The sequence below is a fragment of the Macrotis lagotis genome, chromosome 2, assembly GCF_037893015.1.
Source record: "Macrotis lagotis isolate mMagLag1 chromosome 2, bilby.v1.9.chrom.fasta, whole genome shotgun sequence".
NCBI classification, from domain to species: domain Eukaryota; kingdom Metazoa; phylum Chordata; class Mammalia; order Peramelemorphia; family Peramelidae; genus Macrotis; species Macrotis lagotis.
In genome coordinates, this window is record NC_133659.1 from 39,533,232 (window position 1) to 39,560,717 (window position 27,486).

A 27,486-nucleotide genomic window follows, 5' to 3' on the forward strand; every position below is an offset into this window, starting at 1 on the left:
CAGCCACCAAAGTTTCTTGAGCACAGGAATGACATGGTTCTACTTATGCATTAACATAAAGTTTGTCTTCTTTTACCCACTATTGGGCAGAATATAACACTGTATAAGATGACGCCCAAACCTTCAACCTGTTTATAGAATCACCGTTCTAGATCTGGAAGGAGATATAAACTAATCTCTTTTTATAGAAAAAGGAAGGGGAAACCCAGGGAAATTGCAAAATGCATATAGTGCCTGACCATGTACTAAACAAGACTCTCATGGTCTCTGTTAATTACAGTTTCTCCAAAGTCTTTTTGCTTACTAGTGTTCTGTCTGGGCTGTCCCATTCAGACATATGCTTGGTCTTTCCTGAACCTCTGAAGGGACAAAGGTAAAGATTTTAGTTTTATATTCTACTGCAAAGTGCCCAATCTTTCCTTCTTTCCTTGAGTTCTATATAGTTCCTCTAAGAAACTTAATGCTCTTTTGCTACATGAGACTGAGCCACTTAATCTCTTCCATTCTTTAAAAATTCTGTAAAATTGCTCAAGCTAAGATGAATGAATGAATGAATGAATGAATGAAAAAAGCATTTCCTAAGTGCTTAGTCTGGACAAAGTACTTTACTCAATGTCTCTCAGGAGCTCCCATTCTAATGGATGAGACAACACAGAAGAGCTTTCAGCTCCTAGGCAGAGAGGTGCCAGAGTCTTTCTTTAGGGTGAAAAGGAAAAACACTTGGTAATGCCTCTTCTTTAATCTCATTTCCACTGCTAAAATTACATCAGTTTCTACTATTGAGTCATTTGAAAATGCCAAGGATTTTGGTAGCAGAAATATTCTTTCCTTAATCATCAGTAGCTGTGATGGAAGAAGAATTTATTCAGAGACACCGCTATTGAGCTGTCCACCCAGGCTCATGGGAGCTGGGGTTTGGCTGCCAGATGGATTAGTGATCTGCCCTTTCCAGACTACTTGGCCAGTTTACCTCTTGGTGGAAGTCAGTCTTGGTGCTGGTAAAGAAGAAACACCATTTACTGAAATAATCCCCCTCCTCAATGTAATCTTTCCCCAAACAATGATTTTTGGGGTCTAGCACAAAAGGTGGTTGGATTGTCTAAGTGGCATTGCATTCCAAGAGGCCTAGGATGTCTCTCTCCATGTCTTAGGGGGATTTGCTGGTCAAAGGGGTGGGGAGAGATTGACTTGCTTGCCACAGGCAACCTCCTCTCTTTTCATTGATTGTCTTGCTTTCTTGGTGATACTGAAACACTAGGTGTGATTTATACCGAGAATCCAAGACTGATTCATTGTAGGGAAAACTATGAGCAAAACTGACCATCTCACAAAAAATCATTTGACTGTCTCCATAAATTTATAAAAGTCACTGACTAAATACAGATTAGATTCCATTTCTATTAAAAACACTAGAGAACATAGGAATACATGGAGCTTATTTTAAAATAATAAGTATTATCTATCTGAAACCATTACCAAGCATTAAATAGGGGATATGGTAGAAGCCTTTCCAATATAATAAGGTATAAAGCAAGGTGCCCATTATCAACACTATTATTCAATATTGAACTTAAAATACTACCTTATAGAAGGAAGAGGGGGAAAATGGAAGGAATTAGGAGAATGAGGAAACAAACCATCACTCTTTACAGATAATATGACATTATAATTAGAAAATCGTAGAGATAGTTGAAATAATTAAGAACTTTATTAAAGTTTAAGGATATAAAATAAACCTATATAAATGATAAGCATGTCTATATTTAAGCAACTAAGCCTAGCAACAAGTAATAGCAAGAGATTTAAATACCAGGGAAAATATTAATTGATCATGGATAGAACAAGTCAATATAATTAAAAATAGCTAAATTTATTTCTTCAATGCTATACATATCAAGCCATGAAAAAAATTATATACCTAAAAAAAATAAAAACAAATGTATCTTGCAAAATGAATATTAAAGGAGTAAATGAAAGAAAATATAAAAGAAAGTGGTCTAGTTAATAACAGATTTCAAATGTATTATAGAGATCTAGCACCAGATCTCAGATTATATTTATAGTAGTAATTAGCAAAATAATCTTGTACTAAGAAATAGATCAGTGAAATAGTGGATCAGGTATATAATACATTTTAGTAAATGTCCATAGTACTTTACGATAAAATAAACCCAAAACTCCACACTTTTGAGACAAAAAGTTATTACTTGACAAAAACTGCTGGGAAAAACTAGAAAACTATGGGGAAAATTAGGTATAGAGTACCATTTCACCCTATAACAAGATAAAGGGTGATAGCATAAGCCAATTGGGAGAGCATGGAATAGTTTACCTGTCAAATCAATGGAGAAGAGAAAAAATTTGGGACTAAACAAGATACAGAAAGCTTGAAAAAAACAGATAATTTCAATTAAATAAAATTTTGAAAGGTTTTGAAAAACAAGACCAATGCCACCAAAATGTGAAGGAAAGCAGAAATGTGGGACAGTGGTGGCATTTTTCAAATACATAAAGAACTGAGTCAAATTTATAAGAATCCAGGTTATCCCTTAGTTAATAAATGATCAAAGAATATGAACAGGCAGTTTTCAGACAAAGAAATCAAAGCTAACTGTAGTCAACTTAAAATGCTCTAGATCACTATTGATTAGAGAAATATAAATTAAAATGACCCTGAAGTATCACCTCACACCTATCATAATGGTTAATATGACAGAAAAGGAAAATAATAAATATTGGAAAGAATATGGGAAAAATGGGACAATAGGCACTGTTGGTGAAGTTGTGAATTGATCCAACCATTCTGGAAAGTAATTAGACTAACATGAACAAAGTGAAGTAAAGAGAAGGAAAAGAGATAGATAGATAGATAGATAGATAGATAGATAGATAGATAGATAGATAGATAGATAGATAGATGATGGATGGATAATCATTTATACATTGATGCTAAATAATTATTTAGACCACAATCTCCAGCCAACCCTAAGGCATCTTGAATGGTCAAGTATTCCCTGACATCAGTGGAACTGATCACTGACTCTAAGGATCATAAAATATCTTGAATGAACAACTGACTAATAGACCCTCTGACATAATATGTTTTGTAGGGGGACTCCAAGAATGACTCGTGGATCTTTGCCCTGGCCATCCTGCTCAGCAGTATCTTTGTCTACAACAGCATGGGCACCATCAATCATCAGGCCTTGGAACAGATGCAGTAACCTTTCAGAACTTCAGGCAATACTAATGCTCTCTTAAAAGGATAGATGATAAACCACCCACACTTTAGGAGCTCTCATCATGAGTTACTCTGTCCAGAAATAACTGTGACTAGGTAACCAACCTTCTTAGGGTCAATGTCCCCAAATCAGATTAGCTGATCCTCATGTGACAGTCTGGCACCAGGTCCATAAATGAAACCCTGGGTAGACCTTGGTTGAGTTTGTCATTATATGTAATTATTCCATTTCCATGTTCAAGAATTCTGAAATGACTAATCATTTCATTTTTTTCTGCTGCCTTATGGTTGCCATTACTCTTCTTCTCCCCTCTTCTTCTCACATCCTAGGTTTTCTTCTATATCCTGTCCTTCACTCCTGTGTCACATGAAGAAATGACCTCTCTTCTTCCCAAAGCAAGTCTTTTACATCCTCTCTTGATCGCATCTCATCCTATCTTTTCTAACATGTTATCCATTCTATCATCCTTGCTCTTTCACTGATCTTGAATCTTTTCCTATTTATAGGGTATAGCCTTGTCACCTCCAAAATTAGCCAGGTCTCTCCCATTCTTAAAAAACCTTCACTTAATCTGACTATTCCCAATAACTACAATCCTTATAGCTCTACTAAATTTATTGATGTTTATAGTCAGTATATCTACTTCCCTTCCTCTCCTCTTCTCAACCATCAGCAGTCTATATTATGACTTCATTATTCAACTGAATCTCCTCTGTTCAAAATTATCAATAATCTCTGATTATCATATCTATTGGTCTTTTCTCAATTCTCTTCTTCCTTGACTTTGCTGTAGCCTTTGTCCCAGTGGATTAATTTCTTCTTTTTTTTTAGTTGCTTTTTTTTTACAGGGCAATGGGGTTAAGTGGCTTGCTAAAAGGCCACAAAGCTAGGTAATTATTAAGTGTCTGAGGCTGGATTTGAACTCAGGTACTCCTGACTCCAGGGCCAGTGCTCTATCTACTGTCCCACCTAGCTGCCCCTTATTAATTTCTTAGATACCCTTCCTAGATATTTTTGACACAATTTTTTCCTGTTTCTCCTCCTACTTGACTGACTCTCTTCAGTCTCTTAAATTGGCTTTTCCTTCAGGTCATGGCCACTGACCAATGTTGCCTTGCAAAGTTCTGCCCCAAACTGTCTTCTCTTCTTCCATTGTGCATTCTTACTTAGTAATTTCATTGGCTCCATTGAATTCAGTTATCATCTCTGTGCTAATGATCCTCAAATCTACTTATCCAGTCCTACTCCCTCTACTGAGTTCCAGCTTCTCATTTCTAGTAGTCTTTAGAACATGTTAAAATGGATGTCCTGAAAACATCTCAAACTCAAGATGTACAGACTTATCTTTTCCCCAAAACGTTCCTCTCTTCCTCACTTCTTATTAATATCATGAAAACCCCCATTCCCCAAGGTTTCTAGCCTCTTGAACTAGATATCATCTGCAACTCTTCATTTTCATTCCCTATATCCAATCTTATCATGTTTTCACTTCGATCTTTATGATATTTCTCCCATACAACCCCTTCTTTCCTCATATATTGCTATCATTAGGTGAAGGTCTTTATCACCTCCACCTTGGACTGCTGATTGGTCTCCTTGCTATAAGACTCTCCACTCCAGACAATCCTTTATTCAGTTGCAAATGTCATTTTAACAATGAACGGCATTGACTATGTCACTTCATCATTGACTTAAAAAATTCTGGTAGATCCTATTACTCTCAGGATTAAATATAAAATTTTCCATCTAATTTGTCAAGATTTAGCCACATTCTCTTGCCTACATTTTCAGTATTCTTACCCATTTCCTCCTTACATTGCACCATCAAACCACATAGGCCTTCTTGCAGTTCTTCTTTCCTGACATTCCATCTTTTTACTCAGGGTCTTTATGCTGACTGTCCTTCATATCTGGAATCCTTTCTCTTCTCCCTCCCATTCTGACCTTCCCTTCTTTCCTCTTCTGTTCAAATATGACTTCAGCAGTGGGTCTTTCCTGGTCTCCTCATATTACTGGCTGTCTTCTAGGTGTCCCTAAAATTTATAAGATATGTATGAGAATATATATATATATATATATATATATATATATGTAAATACATACATATATAAACATTCACATCAATATACATATATATTCAGACTGTCTATACATGTATAAATATATGTATATATGCATGTATATAACATATATACAATTGAAATATATCACCCCCTTAAGAATTGGAGCTCCTGGAGAGCAGAGATAATGTTCTTTGCCTTTATTTATTTGTCTAGAACACTGCCTGATGCATAGTCAATATTTAATAAATGCTGCTTGACAGGTTAGCTCACTACAAGATTTTTGTGTTCTAATATTATGGCAATCAGGAAACATACTGAGACTTGGGGTCTCACCAAGTTGACTGAAGAAGCATCAAGCTGGGGCAACTAGGTGGCATAGTGAATAGAGCAGTGGCCCTAGAGTCAGGAGGTCTTGAATTCAAATCCAGACTTAGACATTTAATAATTACCTAGCTGTGTGACCTTGGGTAAATCACTTAATCCCACTGCCTTGCCCCCCCCAAAAGAAGATTAAGAAGCATCAAGTTGATGAGTTACTCCTCTGAAAAGATCTTCCTTATCCCCCTCTATATCTGCAATTGAAATTCCATGAGTCCAGAAGGGAAGGTGGGGGAGAGAATTTTTAAGACTTACAGGTGGGAAGATCCCACAAGTAAAACCGGGTTCTGTTGATGCTGTGGGGGCTTCCTTTTCCTTATCCATGATCTCAGATACATAACAGAGCTGACAAAGCTAATCAAGATCAAGTCCTCACCCAATGCTGTTGGAGAAGACTCAGCAGAGTTTGTAGGCTTCTTCCCAGATTTTGTGTGGACTGTGCGGGATTTTACCCTGGAGCTCGAGCTAGATGGATGCCCTATCACCCCAGATGAGTACCTGGAAAATGCCTTGAAACTCAGTAAAGGTAATTTAACAGAAATCAAGATTGGGCTCATGTTGGCCCTGGGCAGTACAGGGGGAACTGACACCAAATGTTTATCCATTTCTTTGGAACTTAGCTATTTATTCCTGGGGCTTATTCTTTTGAATCTCATGACTCTAGAAATGGAAGTTGAAAGCTATTCAGGCTTTTAAGGTTTTTCTGAAGGTAAGTCAGAATTTCCATAATCTAGTGAACTCACTTAAAGGAGAATAGTCCCTGAGAAAACTGATTTTTGATAAATTCTGTGATGGGTTTGTAGCACTTGAACTTACAAAATAAGGTAGACATTTCTGTATGTTCTGCAGTTGGTAGTGAGCTTGGAATTTCAAAAAAAGAGGAACGACTTGATTTTAAGGGTTATTTCATTCAGTCTAAGTCACAGCCTTCCTCTTTAGTAATAATGTAGACATTTTTCATAATAGACATATCCATGAGAAAGCACACTGGCCTCACAATGTGAAAGACATTTTGAGTCAGAGGACCTGGGATCAAATTATAACTATAATGCTTATTACTTATATGACTTTGGACAAATCATTTAATGTCTCTGAACATCAGTCTCCTCATCTGTAAAAGGAGGCATTTGGACTCCATAATATCCAAAAAACCCAGGTCTGTATCCATAAGTGAGTGAGGTCAGAGGGTTTCTCCTGTAGAAATACACCAATTGTGTCTCTTTCAAATATAACTTGCTTATCCTAAAGATTTCTGACTGACCATAAGATGCTCCTATTTGGTTCTATAGCTCTAGTAAACTTCCTTCTAACACTTCATAATGGATAATAAAGCTAAGTTAACAAATTTCTGACTATACACTACTTTCCTTGTGGATGGATGTGGATAGAGGTAAGGATGCTGATCTCACTGGAAATGTCTCCAAATTATATTTGACAATAAGTTCCTTCAGTTCCAGTCAAAAGACATTAATTAAATCTCTCCCCAAGGGACTGTGTTCAGTACTCAGCTAAAGGGGTCAAAAATGTCTACCCTAAAAAGGTTATATGCTAGTGGAGGAAAATATGTGAAAGAGAAGTGAGCTAAAAATATATTTGAAATAATTGTGGGGAATGAAGGGGGTAGAAAGAATCAAAGAAGCCCAGAAATAATAGGAGGTACTGTCAGAACAGAGACTTGCAGATAGCTACAGGTTCCAAGAGGAAAAGGTGACAAAGAGAAAAGTACAGGCCTAGGAACTCCCAGGTCAGAAGTCCACAAATGAGTGATGGAAAAGAACAGAAAACAGAAAGATCAGTTTGAAACAGAGGATGTAAGAAGAGTATTATGAATTCAATCTATAAGGAATAGAACCACTTTGGCAAAGGTTTACTAGCATATGTAATTGGAATCAGAGGCATGAAGAAAGCATTATAGCTAGTTTTTTGAGCCAGGAAATACCATAATCAGACTTGTTCATCTGGTATATCACTTTGGTAACATATCTGTGAAAAGGAGGAACAAAGAGGAAGTAGAGGCTGGAAGACCATTTAGGAAGCAATTACAAATGTCCAGATGAGAAGTAATGAGGACCTGAACTCAGGTAACTGTGAGGTATTGCAGACAGAAGGCAAAAAAAAATCAAGAGATATTAGGAAGATAGACTTTAACTAACTGGTTAGAGAAATGTTGAGAATGACTTCTTAGACAGTGTCCTCTCAATGGCTAATTCTATTTGGAGTGATAGAATTGTTATTAACTTAAAACAAGAAGGATCTCCTTTATTATTATTGGGAGCCTGTCCTGGGCCTTTTTTTTCATTTTAGAGAACCACAATTCTCTTTCTATAATTGGTACATTAATTTGCTGAGTTGTAACTAAGTGTGACTCTAAGTATGAATCTCTGAAAGGCTCCATTCAGATTTGGGGAAAATCCATTTTCACTGTATATTTTAGGTGTCTTCTCTGAATAACATGACACAATACAGTATCATTACAAGAAATGAATGTGTTTGACTTCTAATAATCTGTCCCTGAAATACTTCTAGTTTTAAAAATTCTGTCTATCATTCTACCTTAGGAATGCATAAATGAAGGCTTGAAATTTAGTGACTGCCAGCCTTAAAGCATCTTCATCCGCAATTTGTCCTGGGCCTTACCATGATCAATATTTTCTTATTCCTCAGGCAAGAACTCAAGAGTTGAAAGGGCTAACCTTCCACGACAGTGCATAAGAAATTTTTTTCCAAAACGAAAATGTTTTACCTTTGATCGCCCAACAAATGATAAGTCAGTCTTAGCCCATCTTGAAGATGTCGAAGAAAGTCAGCTAGAGCCTTCATTCAAGCATCAAGCAGACAACTTCTGCTCTTACATCTTTTCCAATGCAAAACCCAAGAGCATTAATGGGGGCATCATGATCAATGGGAATCGTAAGTTTTCTTTGTTCCAATGCATACTGAATTTAGTTCTTTGTATGTGTACAAGTATTATAAGATTTTGGATTGCTCTTCTTATGAACTTTGGTTTTATTATTCTTGCTTTCCTAGTTTTCAGTTTAAAAATTCCTAGGAATATGAATTCCGAGATAATGTCAGTGATCTCTGATGGAGATTAAATTAGAGAGGTTTCACAGGTGTAGAGAAAGTCAATTGCATTAAAACTCCAAACATGAAGTGAATGGGATTTAGTAAAGCATAAAAACTAATAATGCTGACTTCTATTTCTGACAATATTCTAGAGCACATTATTTTTTTTCAGAGTGATAAAAAGGGTTTTTATTAAGATATCTTAACAAAATGGCACACCTCCCTCATGGTGGGAAAGAAGGGACTAGAACACATTATTAAAGGGATGGGTTGTAATCACTAAGGAAGAGAAGTAGGGGTCACTTAATTTCAACAGATTAAGCAAACTTCCTTACTTGACAATGTAATTGGATTGATAGAGATCAGAGAAATAGTGTCAACTTGACCTACTTAGATTTTAAGAGAATATTAAGCAGTGTGCGACACCATAATTCAAAAGAAGATAGACATAAAATAACTGGTAATAGTTAAGGAGATCCAGAACATGAGGTCAAATTGACCAAAGTCTATAATGCCATGCTGCAAGATTTTAGACAATTCTCAACAGTGTTGACAAAATTAAAGGTTAGGCAAATAAAATTGTGATCCAATATCAGATGACACAGAGCTTAGAAAAACAAGAAATGAATGAAAGAAATAATATATGATATTATCCTGGCAGAATAAAACAATGACCTTAAATGAATGTTGGAACCTGATAAGATGAAATGCAAAGTTCTCTATTAGGATATAAAGTGAGATCAAGATAGAAAATAGTTCTTGGGGGGAATATCTGAAGAATTACATGGATTACCAACTCAATATGAGAAAATAATTTCAAAGGCAAAGTTATTCTAATCTTCATTGCCAAAAATGAGCCAAGTATTTGGATCTACTTAGGCAACTTCTGGTATTTTATGTTGAAATCTAGGCTCTCACTTTAGCAAAGACATAGACAAGGTCAAACATTTCCAGAATAAGTTAATGAAAATAAATGAAAGGACTGAAGTTTACACAAGAACAAGTCAATGGAAGAAGGCTTAAATCCATTCCACCAGACCCCAGAAGTCAAAATTAGGAAAAATAGGTGGAATTTGGCAAGAGGTATATTTAGATATGATAAAAATTGACACTTCTAACTAGCTAAATTATTCAAACATAGAAGACACTGCCTTGAGTCATCATGATCTACCCTTCAATCAAAATTGGCTAATGGTGATTGGAAACCAATTCCTCAGAAAATTATCAAAGAGATCCTTGGTCAGTCATGAATTCCACTAGACAATTAACACTTGGACCATCTCCAATTTCATCTTGTGCATCAGGTTTGGGGAAGCTGCTGGAGACCTATGTGAAAACAATCTGTACTGGAGACATCCCCTGCCTGGAGAATGCAGTGCTGGCATTGGCTCAGATTGAGAACTCAGCTGCTGTACAAAAAGCTAGCAACTATTATGTAGAGCAGATGAACCTAAAGGTGGACTTTCCCACAGAAACTCTCCAGGACTTGCTAAACATACATGCAGACTGTGAGAAAGAAGCCATCTCAATGTTCATGAAGCTTTCTTTCAAGGATGAAACATGTCAGTATCAGCAGGAACTGATGGTATGGTCTCTCAGCTATTTGCCCTTTGCCTCTTAACTCTCTTCTCTGAATGAAACCTAGAGATTGGTCAGACTCATTCCAATGTTTTTGCCCCCCAGGCCAGTCCATAAGAGGAAAAACCTGGTCTCTCTGGGGTGCCAGAGGCATGAAAGCCTAAATCTCACTTGCCATGAAAAGATACTCCTTCCTTGGGACTCAATGAAATCACTTAGTTCTTAAAAAGATAAAATATTTCCCACTTGCATATTTGCTGAATAGATGACATCACTGGAATTTCTATGTATCTTCCTACTCCTAGCACCCACAAATTCTTGCTAGGAACATTTCCTGCCTGTCCAGACATCTGCTCTGTATTACTTACCACTTGGACTACACCAAAGGGAGATTGATTATTTTAGACTTTCAGAACAGACAGGAACATGGAGGATCATTTGATGAGATCACCTCCAGTGGAGAGTGAAGACTTTAGGCCCCAAAGATGACTTGTCCACAGTGCCCTAGATAGTGACCAGAGAGATTAAGAAGAGCCCAAGTATCTCAGTTCCTAAGTCAAAATTTTAAGTTTTCTTATATCCTGCTATACATGATTCCAGAAAAACAAAAGTAAGTAGACACTCTCTTAAAAGTTACTTCTTTTCCCCTAATTTACTTTCTCTCCATCTCACTGTAGCAAATCTTAGAAACCAAGAAGAATGATTTTATACAGCGAAATGAGGAAGAATCAACCAAATATTGCCAAACTAAGCTTGAGGATGTCTCTCAGACCTTGATGAAAGCCATTTCTCAAGGCACCTTCTCTGTGCCAGGAGGTTACAAGCTCTACAAGGAAGAAAGAGAAAAAATGATAAACAATTATCATCAACTTCCCAGGAAAGGGTTAAAGGTGAGCAAAGACCTGGAGGCCAGGGATGGTGACACAGCATGGAGGTGCCCCTGATCCTACAGGGTATTGATTGAGTTCACCTACCAATAACGAACCAAGAAGAGAATGCCTGGTCACAGAAATTCTGACTTTATAGTTCACATCTCTACTGGGAGTTCTTGATAGAAATCTGTTGTCCCTGCCCAGAGAATATTCTTGGAAATTTAGGAAGCTAGGCCACATGAGGGTCATAAGAGGCTGGACCTGAAGCAGGTTGCCCTAGTCCCTCATGTTTAAACTTGGAAGGAAATGAGGTGCTCAGAGCTGTATCTCCTTATGGTCGGCTTACTGTACTTATGGATAAGCAGGTCACATCAGTGGCCTCTGTGTTTAGTCTCCTGAGTCAATCAAGTCCCAAAAATGTTTTCAATAGCTTTTAAGGAAAAAGAATAATCTATCCTATAGCATAGACTGTTCCTACCATAGAAGCTATGCTCCCTTCAGCATCTGTCTAAGCCTGAGAAAAATTATGAATATATCTTGTGTGCTTGTCCAGGCGGAAGACGTCCTCCAAATGTATCTGCAGTCCCTGGCAGTGACAGAAGCATCCATCCTGCAGACAGATCAAGCTCTTGCTGATCAGGAGAGGGCCTTGGAAGGTACAGGGAGCTGGGGTGTGAGGATCTAGTCAGGCAGGAATTTGGTGGGTTTGGAAATGTGTAAACAAAATTCTCCTAAGGCATAAAGATTTCCTGAAATGCTTGGTATTCCTTCTTTATTGTCCCAGTCCCTGCTACATGTGTAAATAGCAACTGTGACTATGACTACCAGGACAGAGAAGTTATTCCTTCAGACTCGCTTCTCTGAATCTAATCAAGAAAAACATGAAGTTTAGGAATTTTCCCATAGTCATTTTGGGTTCTGAGTTCAGGAGAAAATATTATGTGTCACCCTCTTGTTCAATGACTTCCAGTGACTCCCTTTTACCTCCAGGATCATATTTAAACTCCTCCATTGAACATTTAAAGTTCTTTATAAATTGGTTCTTTCCTGCCTTTACTTTCTTACACCTTGCTGCCTTCCACACTCGGTGTGTTTCAGCAGCATTGACTTACTAATAGTTCCTCAGACACAAGAAGACATTTCTGATCACTAGGCCTTTCCAATAGCTGTTCCATAAATCATAAATGCTCTGACTCTGCCACTTTCTTTAGAAGGCTTTTCTACATCTCTCCAGCTCTGCCTTCCTCAACCATATTGATTTCCAATAAGTATTTTTAGTTCTTTTTTTTCTTTAGCAAGGCAATGGGATTAAGAGACTCAACCAAGGTCACACAGCTATGTAATAAGTGTCTGAGGATGGATTTGAACTCAGATCCTCCTGACTTCAGGGATGGTGCTCTATCCACTACACCACTTAGCTGGCCCCTATCTATATAACTTGAATCTGAATGATTACTTGAATGCCCTTTCCCTTAGAAGGACAGTTCCTTGAGGACAGGAATTCTTTTTAACCTCTTTTTTTTTTGGTCTCTCAAATGCACAGTGTCTGGCCCCTAGTGAGTACTTAATAAATGCATGTTCACTACCTGACTAGTCTCACCTGTCTAAATTTTCTGTTGCTTTCTATTCCATCAAACAGCTGAACAGGTCAAAAGAGAAGCAGCTGAGAAGGAGAAGAAGTTGTTGGAACAGGAACAAATGGAATTGCAGCAAAAGATGGAAGCTCAGCAGAGAAGTTACGAAGAAAACATCAACCAATTGAAGCAGAAGATGGAGGAAGACAGGAGTCAGATCCTGAAAGAACAGCAAATGATTCTGGATCATAAACTAAAGGTACATAGGTGTTTGAAATTAGTGGTTATGCTTAGGAAGCAACACCATCACCTTGGCAGGAAAGGGATGAGCAGATGAACAGGGAGGGCAAATTTGCCTTCATATAAGTCATTGTGCTGAAGAACAAAGGACCATGGACTTTTACAGGAAGACCTGTGAAGTCTGCCTCTTGATTAAAGCCTTGTTCCTTAATCTATATTAGAAGAGCTAGGTTTGAGATCCTTCCTCCTTCTTTTCAATTTTCTCAACTTTAATAACATAAGGCCAATCACATCTGCCTTATTGCACTTATACAGAATTGATATACAGATCAATTTACTTTTGTATCACTGAGAGAACCCTCAGCTCTTATAATTAACTACTCACAACAGTCTATTCCAAGTTCAAGTTATTCTTCAGGCCCTCACCCTATGAGTTTCAAAGTTCACAAGCAACTACCAAAGTCTTGTATTTTCCTAGTCAAAGAGAAGACACAATTAGTTCAAGGCAAACATCTCACCCAAAGGCTTTTCTGTTGCATCCCTTTTATACAAGGCAGACACAACTTCACAAAACATCATCAATCCAGACAACATACCTCAGAGGTTTTTCTCCCATAGGAGATTTGTGAATTTCTATAAACCTCAGTTGGAATAGGTCTTTTCTCTCCAGAAGAAGATTCCAGAACCCAGGGACCAAACTCTTTGGAAGAAAGATCCAGGACCATCCCAACTAATCTGTGCATTCAGGATTAAGACTATTTGTGAATTCTATTTCCTGGTCAGCAATTTCTGAAATTATCTCTACAAGTATCCTTTCCTTCTTGAGGTCAGAAAGTCCTAGTTTAACTTCCATTTCTAAACTCATAGATAGTTTCAGCTAAAGGATACCCTTTTCTAAAAACTGCAGCAGACTAAGTTCACAGCCCACCCCCAGTATGTCAACACACAAATTCTCGATTATCCCTGCAAATATAAGAGACAATGAGCTGGCCTTTTGACCTCATTGATGGAAGGAACTGCAGTAAGAAAATGTCTTCTACCAGTACCATCAGCACCACCTTGCAGGAATTGTTCTAGAGAATTCCTGGCACAATGAAGAGGTTAAATGACTTGTCCTGGGTCCAAGAAGTATTGAGTTAGGACTTGAATCCAGATCTTTCTGACTCTAAGACTCTCAACAAGGCCATGTTGCTTCATACAAAGAGAGCAAGGGTCAAGAAAGACACAGAAGCATATGTGACCTCAGAGGACAAGCTAATGCATCCTTAGACAGCAACATTCCTGGCCTTTCATATATGTGTGTGTGTGTGTGTGTGTGTGTGTGTGTGTGTGTGTGTGTATAAATGTGGCTGCAAAAAATCTTCTATTTCATATGTTAATGTTAAAAAGAGACTTGAAAATCACAAAGTGCCGTGAACCTTTACAACCTGGTGATTAGTATTTCTAAGGCCATTACATGGAGAAGGAAGCCTCAAAGGGAGTTAATTTGGATTTGTCATTACTCCATCTGCTTCTCACTGAAACCCCTGGATTCAGATCAATCCTTCTTTGTCCTCAAAAAAGACCCTAAAAAACTGTTATCTGTAATTCTAATCACCATAGATAGTGAAACTAAATTCCAGAGTCCCTTGTGGTTTGGGGCTGCTAGGATGATGCCAGTCATCCCCTATGAAGTCCATTGTTCCCTCCTACCTGAGCCAAATAGTGCTAGGTCCTGGGACAAGAACCTATCCAAGTGGCTGATCTGGTTCACTTAGGACCATTGCTAACAAGCCCCTTCTCAATGGGCCATGGGATGGAGCAGACTCTGCCTAAACTCATGGAATTAGGCTAGAGTCAGCTGATAATGAAGTCAGCAGATATTAATTCACATTAGTTTCAAAGTTGATCAAAGGACCAAGTCACTTTGATTGAGCCCTTCCTGAATCACTCTCTACATAGTATTTACTGCCTGTTTTTTAAAACACATTGATATCTGGGTCACTTATGAATTGAGAATAATGTTGAAAATGAAAGCGAGCATTTTATGTTACTTTTAAATTTACAAAAAACTTATGTTCATCCTCATCATAATCTGGAAATTGGGTGCTAATATAGATTAAGGAACAAGGCTTTAATAAAGAGGCAGACTTCACAGGTCTTCCTGACTCAAATCCATCACTTTCCCCATGAAGCCACTCCCCCTTTTAGAACCATGAGTTCAAGCCAATTGGCATTGTGTTCAGTTTTGTAGATTTCAGTATTGGCCCTGAAATCTAACTTCTTGTCTCTCATAGTGGGAAGGTACTGAATTGTTGTAGAGAAAGCCTAAGATGATTTTTCTCACTGTACAGGAATGTCCCGTAAGAAGAAATTCCCTGTGCCTTTTTCTTATCTTCTAATCTCCTCAGAGGAGTAAGGGAAATACATAGCGGTGCCTGGTACTTGGTGGAATGGGTACTAACTAATGCACAATGGTGATATGCTTTAATCTTCTCTTAGGAACAAAAGAAACTGATGGAGGAAGGATTTCATTTGAAAGCTGAAAAGATGCAGAAAGAGATAAATGAGCTACAAACCAAGATTAAGGAGGAGGAGCATAAAAAGGACTCCTGGTGGCCCATAATTTTAGAAACTATAGGCACTGGAGCAATGTTCCTGTTACCTGGTGTAGGAAAACTGGCTGGCTTGGGGTTGAAAGCATTGGGCAAAAAGTTATCAAAATGAAAGGGGCTAAAATTTCCCAAAAAAAGTTTAAGAATAGATTTGTTCCACCTAATAAAATATGGCATTGAGACCTCCAAATATGTGTGAATATATGCGTAGGTGTTTTTTGCTTCTAATTCACCCAAGTATTAAAAAATAAAGCTGATGATCACCAGAATGGATAAAGAAACTTGGAGCAAATTCATACCCATTTCCTGAGTGTTGCTGACATGAGACTTCTTTCTACTAAATGAATGAAAGTCTTGTTTTCATTAAGGAAAATGGTCAGGAAGGCAAGAAGCTTGAATTTCTCTCCTTTCTTTTGATGGCTCAGAGCATTCAGAACTAGAAGAAGCCTGGAAATTCAAGAACTCTAACTGCCTTGTTTTACATGTGGCTGCTTGGTGGTGCAATGGATGGCAAGATTGGAAGACCTGAGTTCTAATCTGGCATCAGACTCTTACTGTAGCATCCTAAGAAAGTCCCTGAACCTCTGTGTCTCACTTTCCTCATTCATGAAATGGGGGTGATGCTAATACCTGCTTCACAGGCTTGGAGCAACAGATGAGTAAAAATTCTTTGGAAGTCTCAAAGAAAATACTATTAATATTAGAAGACAGAGTTACAGAGATTCACAGTGGTTTTCCCAAAGTCACAGAGAAGATGGGACTCACCATTGACTATAAACTCATTCTGATAAATTCAGAGGACACTTCCCTGACCTCTCATAAATATGTACCTGTGCTTCTTAAGATTACTAAAAGTTCATGTGGGGTTCCCTGGAGTCGGAGGGGCAGCCCTCCAGAGTGAAAGAACTTCAGCTTCCCAGAGGCAGCCCCAGGGTGCTGGGAGCCATGGCTCACAGCAGCAGGGGAGTTTCCTGAGCTACACCCCGGGGAGCACCAAGCAAAAATTGGGGGAACAGTGGGGGGACCTCTGCCAGAGTGAGCATGTGGAGCCCATCCCTCAGGGCACACAGCAAGCAGCTTGGCCAGAGCAGCCCAGATCCGGGAACAGAAGCAGGAACAGAGTAGGTAAGCAAGAGCCCCCAGGGCATGAGCCCGTTGAACCTAGGGAGAGGAGTGAAGAGAGAGAGAGACTACAGAGCTCTGTCCTCTGCCCCTGGAAAAGGATTCTGGGGCTCTGACCACATTCAGACCCTGATCGCAGTCTAGGCCCCCCACAGAACAGCAGGGCCCCTCCACCTCAGCCCAGTGGCAGAGGGGGGTGCTTATGGTCACTCACAGACCAGGAGAGAGGACAGAGCCTCAAACACTGAGAACCTTGTGGGAGTGTCCCAAAAGCTCAGGAAGCACCACAAAAACAGGCTGGGAAAATGAGCAAGCAGAGGAAAAAGAGGAACACCATTGAGAAATATTTTGCAAATGAAACCAAGAAGGATCAAAATATTCAGTCTGAAAATGAGGAAGCACAAGCTTCTGCATCTAAAAACTCCAAGAAAAACAGAAATTGGGCTCAGGCTATGACAGAGTTCAAAAAAGACTTTGAAAATCAAATGAGGGACTTAGAAGAAAAATTGGGAAAAGAAATGACAGAGATGCAGGAAAAATATGAAAAGGAAGTCAGCAGCCTAGTCAAGGAAATCCAAAAAAATGCTGAAGAAAATAGCATGCTAAAAGCCAGCTTAGGTCAAATGGATAAAACAGTTCAAAAAATTATGGAGGAGAAGAATGCTTTAAAAAGCAAAATTGGCCAGATGGAAAAAAGAGATAAGAAAACTCTCTGAGGAGAACAAATCCTTCAGACAAAGAATAGAATTCAGGGAGATTGATGAATTTACCAGAAATCAGGACTCAATACTTCAAAACCAAAAAAATTAAAAATTAGAAGAAAATGTGAAATATCTCATTGAAAAAACAATTGATATGGAAACCAGACTTAGGAAAGATAATTTAAAAATTATTGGAATACCCAAAAGTCATGATCAGGAAAAGAGCCTTGACATCATTTTCAAAGAATTACTACAGGAAAATTGCCCTGATATTCTAGAAGCAGAGGGCAAAATAGAAATGGAGAGAATCCATAGTTCCTCCCGAGAAAGAGATCTCAAAAAAACAACCCCTAGGAATATCATAGCCAAGTTCCAGAACTCCTAAGTCAAAGAGAAAATATTACAAGCAGCCAGAAGGACACAGTTCAAATATTGTGGAGCTGCAGTCAGGATCACACAGGACTTAGCAGCAACTACATTGGAAGCTCGTAGGGCTTGGAATATAATATACCGGAAGGCAAAAGAGCTTAGAATGCAGCCAAGAATGAACTACCCAGCAAGGCTGAATGTCCTCTTCCAGGGAAAAAGATGGACTTTCAATGAACCAGGGGGATTTCAAATGTTCCTGTTGGAATTGCCAGAGCTGAACAGGTTTGACTTCAAATACAGGACTCAGGCGAAGTATAGAGAGTGGAGGAGAAGGGGAAAATATGAGGGACTTAATGATGATGAACTACATGTATTCCTGTATAGAAAAATGATACTGATAATACTCATATGAACCTTCTCAGTTAATAGAGCAGGTAGAAGGAGCTTTTATAGATGAAGCACAGGAGAAAACTGAATTTGAAGATATATTGTGGTATAAAAATGGAGTCAATAGAAAAAAAGGGACATGTAATGGGAGGAAGAAAAAGGAGAGGGGAATAGGTTAAGATATTTCATATAATAAGATTTTTCTTTATTACAATGAGCTATTGCAATGATATGGAAGGGGGAAGGCAAGGGGGAATGAGGGAATCTTTGCTCTCATCAGTGGTGCTTAGGAGAGGAAACAGCATATATACTCAATGGGGTATAGGCATCTGTAGTAAGAAGGAGAGAGGGGGGGACAGGGGGAAGTGGGGATGTGAGTCATAGAGGAGAGGATGGACCATGGGGAGGGGGAGAGTGGTTAGATATAACACATTTTCCTTTTTACTTCTTGCAAGGGGCTAGGATTGGACGGCCTGTCTGGGACCATAGAGCCAGGTGGATACTGGGCCTAAGGGGTGGTATGGGGGCTCAGGGCCTCATGGCCACAGGGCCAGGGATCCATCTGCTGCATAACTCAGCTACCCTACAGCAGAGTCATAGTGAAAGGAGAGAGAAAATATAGTACATGGTAGTGGAGAAATACCAAAGGAGGGAGTTGCGATCAGCAATGGCAACAGTGGAAAAATATGGAAGTAACTTTTGTGATGGACTTATCATAAAGAATGTGATCCACCTGCAACAGAGTTGTTGGTGTTGGAACAAAGACTCAAGCATATTTATCATTATTATTATTATTATTATTATTATTATTATTATTATTATTATTTCATTATTATTATCATTATCATTATTATTATTTGTGGGGGGTGCAGGGCAAATGGAGCTGGGTAGCCTGCCTGGGGCCGCATAGCAGGGTGATCGTTGGGTGTCTGATGCTGGATTTGGACCCAGGTGCTCCTAGCTCAAGGGCCAATGCTCTGTCTGCCACCCAGCTACCCCTACTATTATTACTATTTTATTTTATTTTGGGTCTTTTTTTCTTTGTTTTTTTCAGGGCAGTGGAGTTCTCTCCCCTTTACTTTATCACTCAAGCAAGTCTATATTTATGGGAGGGGTATTTCATTTCCTCTTAAACAAGAATATTTTATTAACGTAAAAAATTATTTGTACAAAATGAGAATAAATGTTATATAAAAAAGATAAAAAAAGTTCATGTGGAACAGACTCTGATTTCAGAACCCCGAGTTTTACTTTGAAAAATACTTGTATATGAATAATAGAAAGTGTTCGGAATTTGTAGTCAGAAGACCTGAGATCAAATGCCTTTACTGTCTTGAATAAATCACTTAAGTTTCCCCAGCCTCAGTTTCCTCCTTTGTAAAATGATTGGGTTGAGCTAAATGATCTCGTAGATCCCTTCCAGCTCCAAATCCTACATTTTTGGACAGGTATTTTTTAGGGTTCACAAAATCTACTGTTGTCTAAATAGTCAACACACACACTTCCCTAGTCCCATAATTCCAAGCAAACTAGCTCTCTCTTAACTAATAAATGAAGACAGGCACGTAGCCATATGTTTCATAACAACCCTAAATGTAACACTTTACAACTTTTCATTCAGAGTTTCCCAAACGTTTTCAGTTCTGTGATCCCTTATGTCTCAGTGTTTTTCCACTGTAACCAGGGACAAAAGAAAAGTCATGTCTATTAAATATTAAAATAAATATTTCTGTCCTAATAACTTAATAACTATGTGAAAATTAATAAACATAAGTAGGAAGGAAAAATATTTATTTCATTCTTAAAAAGCCACAATTACTAATGGAATATTTGCACCTTTGGGGCATATCACAATTGTTGAATTACACACTATACACACACAACTACCCCAATTACTGTCCCAAGGGAATTTTTGCTCAGTGCTTTCTTTTTAACTGAACAATTACCAAAAACCCAATGTCATAAAGTCATGATAAAAATGGAATTACTATCCCAGCCAAAACCACAGGTGATCAGAGTCTCATCTCAAACATGTAAAAAAGTTAATGAAAGGAATGTAGAGGGATCTAATGTTGAATCTGTGAACTATCTTTAAGCAGTAGTTTGCCTGGTGTCTGACAGTTATTAGCAGCCCTGTGTTTTCCTTGAAAATTAAAACATCACATGATGTCCCTGTAAATTCTCTATGACTCCTTGGAGGGCCTCAAAATACAGTTTGAGAATCATGTACAATTCAGATTTCTGGGATTAACATGATAATATCTAATCCCTTTTCCATATTATATCCTAACAAATAATAAATGTCCCCTTTCTGTTCTCTACATTTCCTTCACTACATCTTTCAGACTAATAGTTATGCATTCAAAGATCTCTGTTTTTATTTTTCTCCTTTTACAAATGAAAGTTCCTTCTATAATACTGTAAACTGCATCTTCATAGAAAATAGAAACAGAGCCCCCACCTGTGTTATGTTTGTCCTTCATTCTCAAAGAAGACCATGACATGAGGTAGGTGATTCCATGGCAAGCTCATGAACTGAATTTGAGTTGGGGTGGGGAGGGGGACTATGCTAAGTCACCATCCTCACTTTGTCCTCCAGATTCATCTGGCTCCAGTGACCAGAAATGGATCACAACAACTGGAGATGGCATTGAAAATGAGACAATCAGTACCTAATTTCTCACAGCTAGTAAGTGAGAAGTGTCTGAGGTTGAATTTGAACTCCTGTCCTCCTAACTCCAATACCAATGTTCTAACCACTAAAGCATAAAACATTACCATGAGCTCCCATATGTATTTGAAGGAACAAAGACATGACATCATTGATTATAGAGAACTTACTTTGGAGTGAAGAAGTCTTGAATTCACGTCCTACCCATACTGGCTCTGTGATCCTGGACAAGTCATTTCACTTCTCTGTGTTCTGAACAACTTTCTATAACCATAAATTACAGAGAAGATACTGGCTAACATTTGTAAGGGGAACTTTCTTATACAGATTACCCTTGTACTAATTAAATCTTAGTCCCAATAAGAAAGCACTCTTGTTTCCAATATGATAAATGTCTTAGATGATATCTTATAAACACATGAAAGAAGTTGTTTGTATAAAATAACAAAGATGTTCCTGGGTAAAGTCTCACTTTTCAGGTCTGACGGGGAATAGGGTTAGATGTTAGAAATGTTTCAGGCACATGGGGATAGCTAAAATTGGCAACCAGCATTAGCCACCTCAAAGTCCAGCAGTCTCAAAGGAAAATGAGCAGAAAGTTCCAACCATTTCAACAATATCCAGTTCTTTAGGCTTCATTCTCCGTGTACATTTTTCTGAGCAGATCTTTTATGAACATATGAGACCTAAAGGATAAACGTAATCCCCAGCCTTTTGATCAGGACAAAATGGATTCAGGGACCTCTCCCATTAGACCTCACCTATTCATGAATGAGTTCAATGTTCTCTATATCTCCAGAGGGAAATTCTCTCTGTTCTTTCATAATTAACTTGATTCACAAAAATAAATATTCTAACCCAAGTGGATTTCAAGTGACACTGTTTTATATATCAGCAGAAAGAAAACACAGAACAATTGATAGTAGAAATAGTAAGATAACAAAGTGTAGATACTGGCCAGCCTAGCTGCTGAAAAGAAACAAACAGCATGTCTCCTTTTTTCTTTATTTTTTCCTTCCCCAAAAGGAAGCAGAAAGTAATTGTTCCATATTTCATCTAGGTTTTGAGTTGCTCCCTCTAATAAGCAGAGAGAAGTCATACATCCTGCAGTTTAACCTCACCAGGCAGATCAATCAGATTCCAAGTCTTTGACTCATTCCCAAAGCTATTGTTATCCATCATCCCTAATAGCACCTGTATGTTGATCTGGGTGGGAAAGGGCAGAGCATAGGAGACTTAAGAGCAGACAAACATGAAAGTCATTCTGACTCCAGTCTATCTCCTCCCTCTCTAGTATTCATCTACTAATGTCTGCCCAGGTGAATTTTGCACATCCTCCTTCTTACCAGAACTCTCCCTTATGCCCAGGTCAGAATCATATGTTCTATGAAATCTAGGTAAAAGTCTTCTTGGTTGCTTTAGATGTTTCTAGAATGTTGAATCTCCCTGGACCAGAACAGCAAACTATGGAGGAATGTTGGTCTCAGATAATTGATAGGTTTCTTCAAACTGAGGAGATTTGAGCAAAAGAGGCTAAAGCAGTAAAAAATAAAAATAAAAAATACATAAAATAATATAAACTTCCCAAAGCATAATGGAGAGAGCCTTCTTTTCATCAAATCACTGACATGAGGGTGACATTCTTGAGGGCTGGTTTATGGAAGTTAACACACTGTAGGGTATATTTTTGCAATACAATCATTAGCCTGGAGATTATTGCTCACAAACATTAAGGGAGAATCAAGGTTTTGTGGGTTTTGTACTATGGTGCATTCAGGTGAACAGGGGAGCCACAGTTAAGATTTCTTCAAGGACTAGGACATGGAGATGAGTGCATTGTGAGTCTGACCCAAAATGAGTGCCCTCCAAAGTAAAGGCCTTAAAGATAAAGTGAGAATTAAGAAAGGCCTAGAATGCTGATTAACATGATCAGGGTGGAAGAAATGTCAATGTTGACCTTAAGGGTTTTCTAAGGAAACAAAGTATTCCAGATTTTGAAGAATTCCCTGGGAATTTGGGGCATAAAATGTAATCACTAGGGTTTTTTAAAAAGTATTTATGATTGTGCCAGGTGGTGTAGCGAAGGGCTCAGGTACTCTTCCAGAGATAGCATCAAACTAAAAGCCAGGGATCCACCCTACTTCTGTCTTTGTTGCATCAATTAGGTCCTGTCTTAAGTGAAAAATTGTTGAAGATAGCCATGACCTGGTAAACTTTGAAAGTCATGAAAGTGAGCCAGAATCCATGTCAATATTTGCTAGGAATCAGATAGTAGATAGTCAAGTCCTTAGCAAATTGTTTAACCTTTCAAAGACAGTCAATGTGGCTGCAGTGATTCACCCAGTGGCATTGGAAAATTCAAAAGCATACTTGGTGGGGAGAATTCTATATAGAACTTGCTCTAATAAGTGTGAGTCCATTGTTGCCTGGAACAGAAGTGGTCTAGGGGAGAGGATGGTCCGAGGTGCTCAGGGAAATTATTTTACTTCCACTCTTTCTACATTTTCAAGGTAAATATCTCTTTAAAAGAACTTATTGTACGGTTGGCTAGGTGGCGTAGTAGGGTCGGCTAGGTGGAATAGTGGATAAAGCACCGCACAGGCCTTGGAGTCAGGAGTACCTGGGTTCAAATCTGGTCTCAGACACTTAATAATTACCTAGCTGTGTGGCCTTGGGCAAACCACTTAAACCTCATTTGCCTTGCAAAAAAAAAAAAATTGTCCTTGATCACTGAACTGCTGAGAGGAGCTAAATCTGACACAGTCGATCACCACACAATGTTGTTGTTAATATGTACAGTGTTCTCCTGGTGCTACCCACTTCACTCAGCATCAATTCATGCAAGTTTTTCCAGACTTTTCTGAAGTCCACTCTCTCATGATTTCTTACAAAATAATATTCCAGAATTTGGCTATTGCAGTAAAAGGAGGTGGCCTACCCCTACCAGATATAAAACTATACTATAAAGCAGCAGTCATCAAAACTGGCTGGTACTGGTTAATAATTAGAGTAACGGATCAACAGATTAGGATAGCTTCAAAAGAAACTGCAGTAAATGACAACAATCTACTATTTGACAAACCGAAAGATATCGGTTTCTGGGATAAGAACTCACTATTTGACAAAAATTGTTAGGAAAATTGAAAAATAGTATGACAAAAACTAGGCATGGGTCCAGATCTCACACCCTATACCAAAATAAGGTCAAAATGGGTACAGGATTTATACATAAAGAATGATACCATAAGGGGTGGCTAGGTAGCGTAGTGGATAAAGCACTGGCCCTGGAGTCAGGAGTACCTGGGTTCAAATCCTGTCTCAGATACTTAATAATTACCTAGCCGTGTGGCCTTGGGCAAGCCACTTAACCCTGTTTGTCTTACAAAAACAAACCCTAAAAAAATGATACCATAGATAAATTAATAGATTAAAGAATACTCTATCTGATCTATGGAAAAGGGATAAATTTATAACCAAACAAGAATTAGAAGTGATTATAAACTGCAAAATGAATGATTTTGACTATATTAATTAAAAAATTTTTGCACTAATAAAATCAATGGTGCCAAAATTAGAAAAGCAGAAAGCTGGGAAACAATCTTCACAACAAGGAATTCTGATAAAGGTTTCATTTCTAAAATATATAGAGAATTGCATCAAATTTATAGGATCACAAGTCAATCCCCAATTGATAAATGGTCAAAGGATAAGAACAGGCAGTTTTCAAATGAAGAAATTAAAGTTATATATAATCACATAAAAAAAGATCCAAATCACTACTGATTAGAGAAATGCAAATTAAAACAACAATGAGGTATCATCTCACACTTATTAGTTTAGCCCAGATGAGAAAAAGGGAAGATGACCAATGTTGGAGAGGTTGTGGGAGGATTGGGACGTTGATGCATTGCTGGTGGAGTAGAGAATGGATCTAACCTTTCTGGAGAGCAATATGGAACTATTCCCAAACAGCAATAAAACTGTTTATGCCCTTTGACCCAACAATTCCAATTCTAGGATTATAGCCAGAAGAAATTGTAAAAAATGGGAAAAGTCCTACATTTTCCAAAAATTATTCATAGTATCTCTTTTTGTAGTGGCAAAGAATTGGAATTTGAGGAGATGCCCATCAATTGGGGAATGGCTAAACAAGTTGTGGTACATGAATACTATGAAATATTATTGTTCTATAAGAAATTATGGATGGTCTGACTCTAGAGAAGCATGGAATGACTTACAGGATCTGATGCTGAGCAAATGGAGTAGTCAATCAACAACATTATGAGATGAGTAGCCTTGATGGAAGAAGCTCCTCTTGACAATCCAGAGAGTTAGGACAACTGTAGTTGACTAGTTATGGACTATATAATCTCTAGCAAGAGAGAGAGAAAAACAAAACAAATCAAAACATACAGGGAAAAAAAAACAACCCTTCCAATTCTGATGAACATTTTATAAAAATTACATCTTATGTGTCTCTTTCCTTTAATCCTAATTCCTCGTGCAAAAGATTACTAATTTGGAAACATGTGTAACCAAATGGGTATGTAAAATGCTAACCTGAATCTTCCCTGCTGAGAGAAAGGGGGTGGGAAGGGAAGATGGAGGAATATTTAGTAACTTGGAAATATGCATGGACAAATGGATGAAAACAAACTAACAAAGAAAATTTAAAAATAAGCAAACAAACGAATGAATGAATGAATGAAAAATAGTATTCCATCACATTTATATACCATGATTTGTTCAGACATTCACTAATTGATGAGGAATTTCTCTAATTTCCATTTCTTTGAAACTGTAAAAAAAAAAAGTTGCTCTAAATATTTTTGTCCCTATAGGCCTTTTTTCCAACTTCTTAAGATCTCTTTTGGATATGGACCTGGTATCATATTGCTGTATCAAGGAGTACACACAGTTTTATTGTATAATATATTCTGCTCCAGCCTTTTACCTTTATTCTGTGTGCATCTTTCTACTTCATATTTGTTGCTTATAAACAACATTTAATCTATTCTTCTATGACTTCTGTTTTATGGGAGAGTTCATCCATTTACATTCATAATGATTACTATCTTGGTATGACCCCCCATCCTATCATCTCCCTGTTTATATTTTTCACTCTCCTTTCACGCTATCCCTTCTCACCAATGGTTTTCTTCTAAATGCTGCCTCCCTCAATCATCCCTTCCTTTTAGCAGTCCCCACTCCCTTTTCTCTCTCCACTTTTCCCTCCTACTTTTACCCTCTCTCCTACTACCCTTTTAACAACGCTTTCTTTTATCTCCTAATTCCCTATAAGGTAAGTTAAATTTCTAAACCCAACTGAGTGTGTATGTTATTCCCTCTTTGAGCCAAATATGATGAGATCAAAATTTGAGCAAGTCTCACCTGCTCCCTTTTTTCTCCTCCTCTACTGAAATAGATTCTTTGTGCCTCTTCATGTGATGTAATTTGCCCTATCCTATCTCCCCTTTCCTGTTTTCCCAGTAAAATCCTTTTTCTCAGTGTCTTAATTTTTTTTTAAATCATTCCATCAAAATCAACTTATGGCCACACACTTTAGGAATACAACTTCTAATATAAATACAGTTCTCAATAGGTATAAGTAACATTCTCCATAGAGATGTAAACAGTTTAATCATATTGAATAATATTTTTCTTTTCCCTTATTTATCTTTTTATGACTCTCTTTGAGTTTCCTATCTGAAGATTGACTATTTCGTTCAGCTCTGAGTTTTCATCAGGAAAATTTGAAAGTCCTTTTCTATCTCCTTTTTCATTTGGTCAATTTTATTTTTAAAATAGTTTTCATTTTTCTATTTCATTAATTGTATTTTAAGTGGAATTGTTTTCTTCAGTGGATTTTTTTTGATTTGTTCAATTCTACTTTTTCAAAAGTTGTTTTCTTTTTGCATTTGTCCAATTGAAGACAAATCATTTTAAAGGAGCCGTTTTCATCAGTCAATTTTTATGCTTCCTTTTGTTCTTTCATTTCCCAATTTTCTATTTGATTTTTTAAAAGAAAGTTTTTATTTATTTTGAGTTTTGCAATTTTTCCCCTAGTTTGCATCCCTCCCCCATCCCCCACAGAAGGCAGTTTGTTGGTCTTTACATTGTTTCCATGGTATACATTGATCTAAGTTGAATGTGATGAGAGAGAAATCATATCCTTAAGGAAGACACACGAAGTATAAGAGACAGCAAAATCACATAATAAGATAATAGGGTTTTTTTCCCCTAAATTGAAGGAAATAATCTTTGGTCTTTGTTCAAACTCCACAAATCTTTCTCTGTATACAGATGGTATTCTCCATCACAGCTAACCAAAAATTATCTCTGATTATTGCACTGGTGGAATGAGCAAGTCCATCAAGGTTGATCATCACCCCCATGTTGCTATTAGGGTATAGAATGTTTTTTCTGGTTCTGCTCATCTTGCTCAGCATCAGTTCATGCAAATCCTTCCATGGTTCCCCAAATTCCCATCCCTCCTAGGTTCTAATAGAACAATAGTATTCTATGACATACATATACCACAGTTTGTTAAGCCATTCTCCAATTGAATGACATTTACTTAATTTCCCATTCTTTGCCACCAGAAAAAAGGGCTGCTATGAATATTTTTG

The 27,486-nt window shown here is 37.8% G+C and overlaps 1 protein-coding gene and 1 long non-coding RNA gene across 6 annotated transcripts in view; one reads left to right on the forward strand and one right to left on the reverse strand.

Annotated features, from left to right (window-relative positions):
* Positions 1-18,400, forward strand: part of LOC141512635 (guanylate-binding protein 3-like) — a 30,190-nt gene extending 11,790 nt beyond the window's left edge. For 2 of the 5 annotated variants that reach the window (XM_074221733.1, XM_074221734.1), the window contains exons 5-12: positions 3,111-3,220; positions 6,016-6,209; positions 8,348-8,593; positions 10,054-10,334; positions 11,005-11,217; positions 11,753-11,855; positions 12,839-13,032; positions 15,495-18,380. In XM_074221733.1, coding sequence (XP_074077834.1) covers positions 3,111-3,220; positions 6,016-6,209; positions 8,348-8,593; positions 10,054-10,334; positions 11,005-11,217; positions 11,753-11,855; positions 12,839-13,032; positions 15,495-15,719 — 1,566 coding nt within the window. In that variant the 3' untranslated portion in view covers positions 15,720-18,380. Of the gene's footprint in view, positions 1-3,110; positions 3,221-6,015; positions 6,210-8,347; positions 8,594-10,053; positions 10,335-11,004; positions 11,218-11,752; positions 11,856-12,838; positions 13,033-15,494 lie in introns of all 5 variants that reach the window. The other 3 variants (XM_074221735.1, XM_074221732.1, XM_074221731.1) reach the window with 3 other exon arrangements.
* The window catches only part of LOC141512644 (uncharacterized), a 130,804-nt gene that overhangs the window by 34,289 nt on the left and 69,029 nt on the right, over positions 1-27,486 (reverse strand). Inside the window, exons 2-3 of the long non-coding RNA XR_012475557.1 lie at positions 25,096-25,229; positions 5,043-5,275 (exon numbers count right to left, since the gene is read on the reverse strand). This is a non-coding gene — a long non-coding RNA (uncharacterized LOC141512644). The remainder of the gene's footprint in view (positions 1-5,042; positions 5,276-25,095; positions 25,230-27,486) is intronic.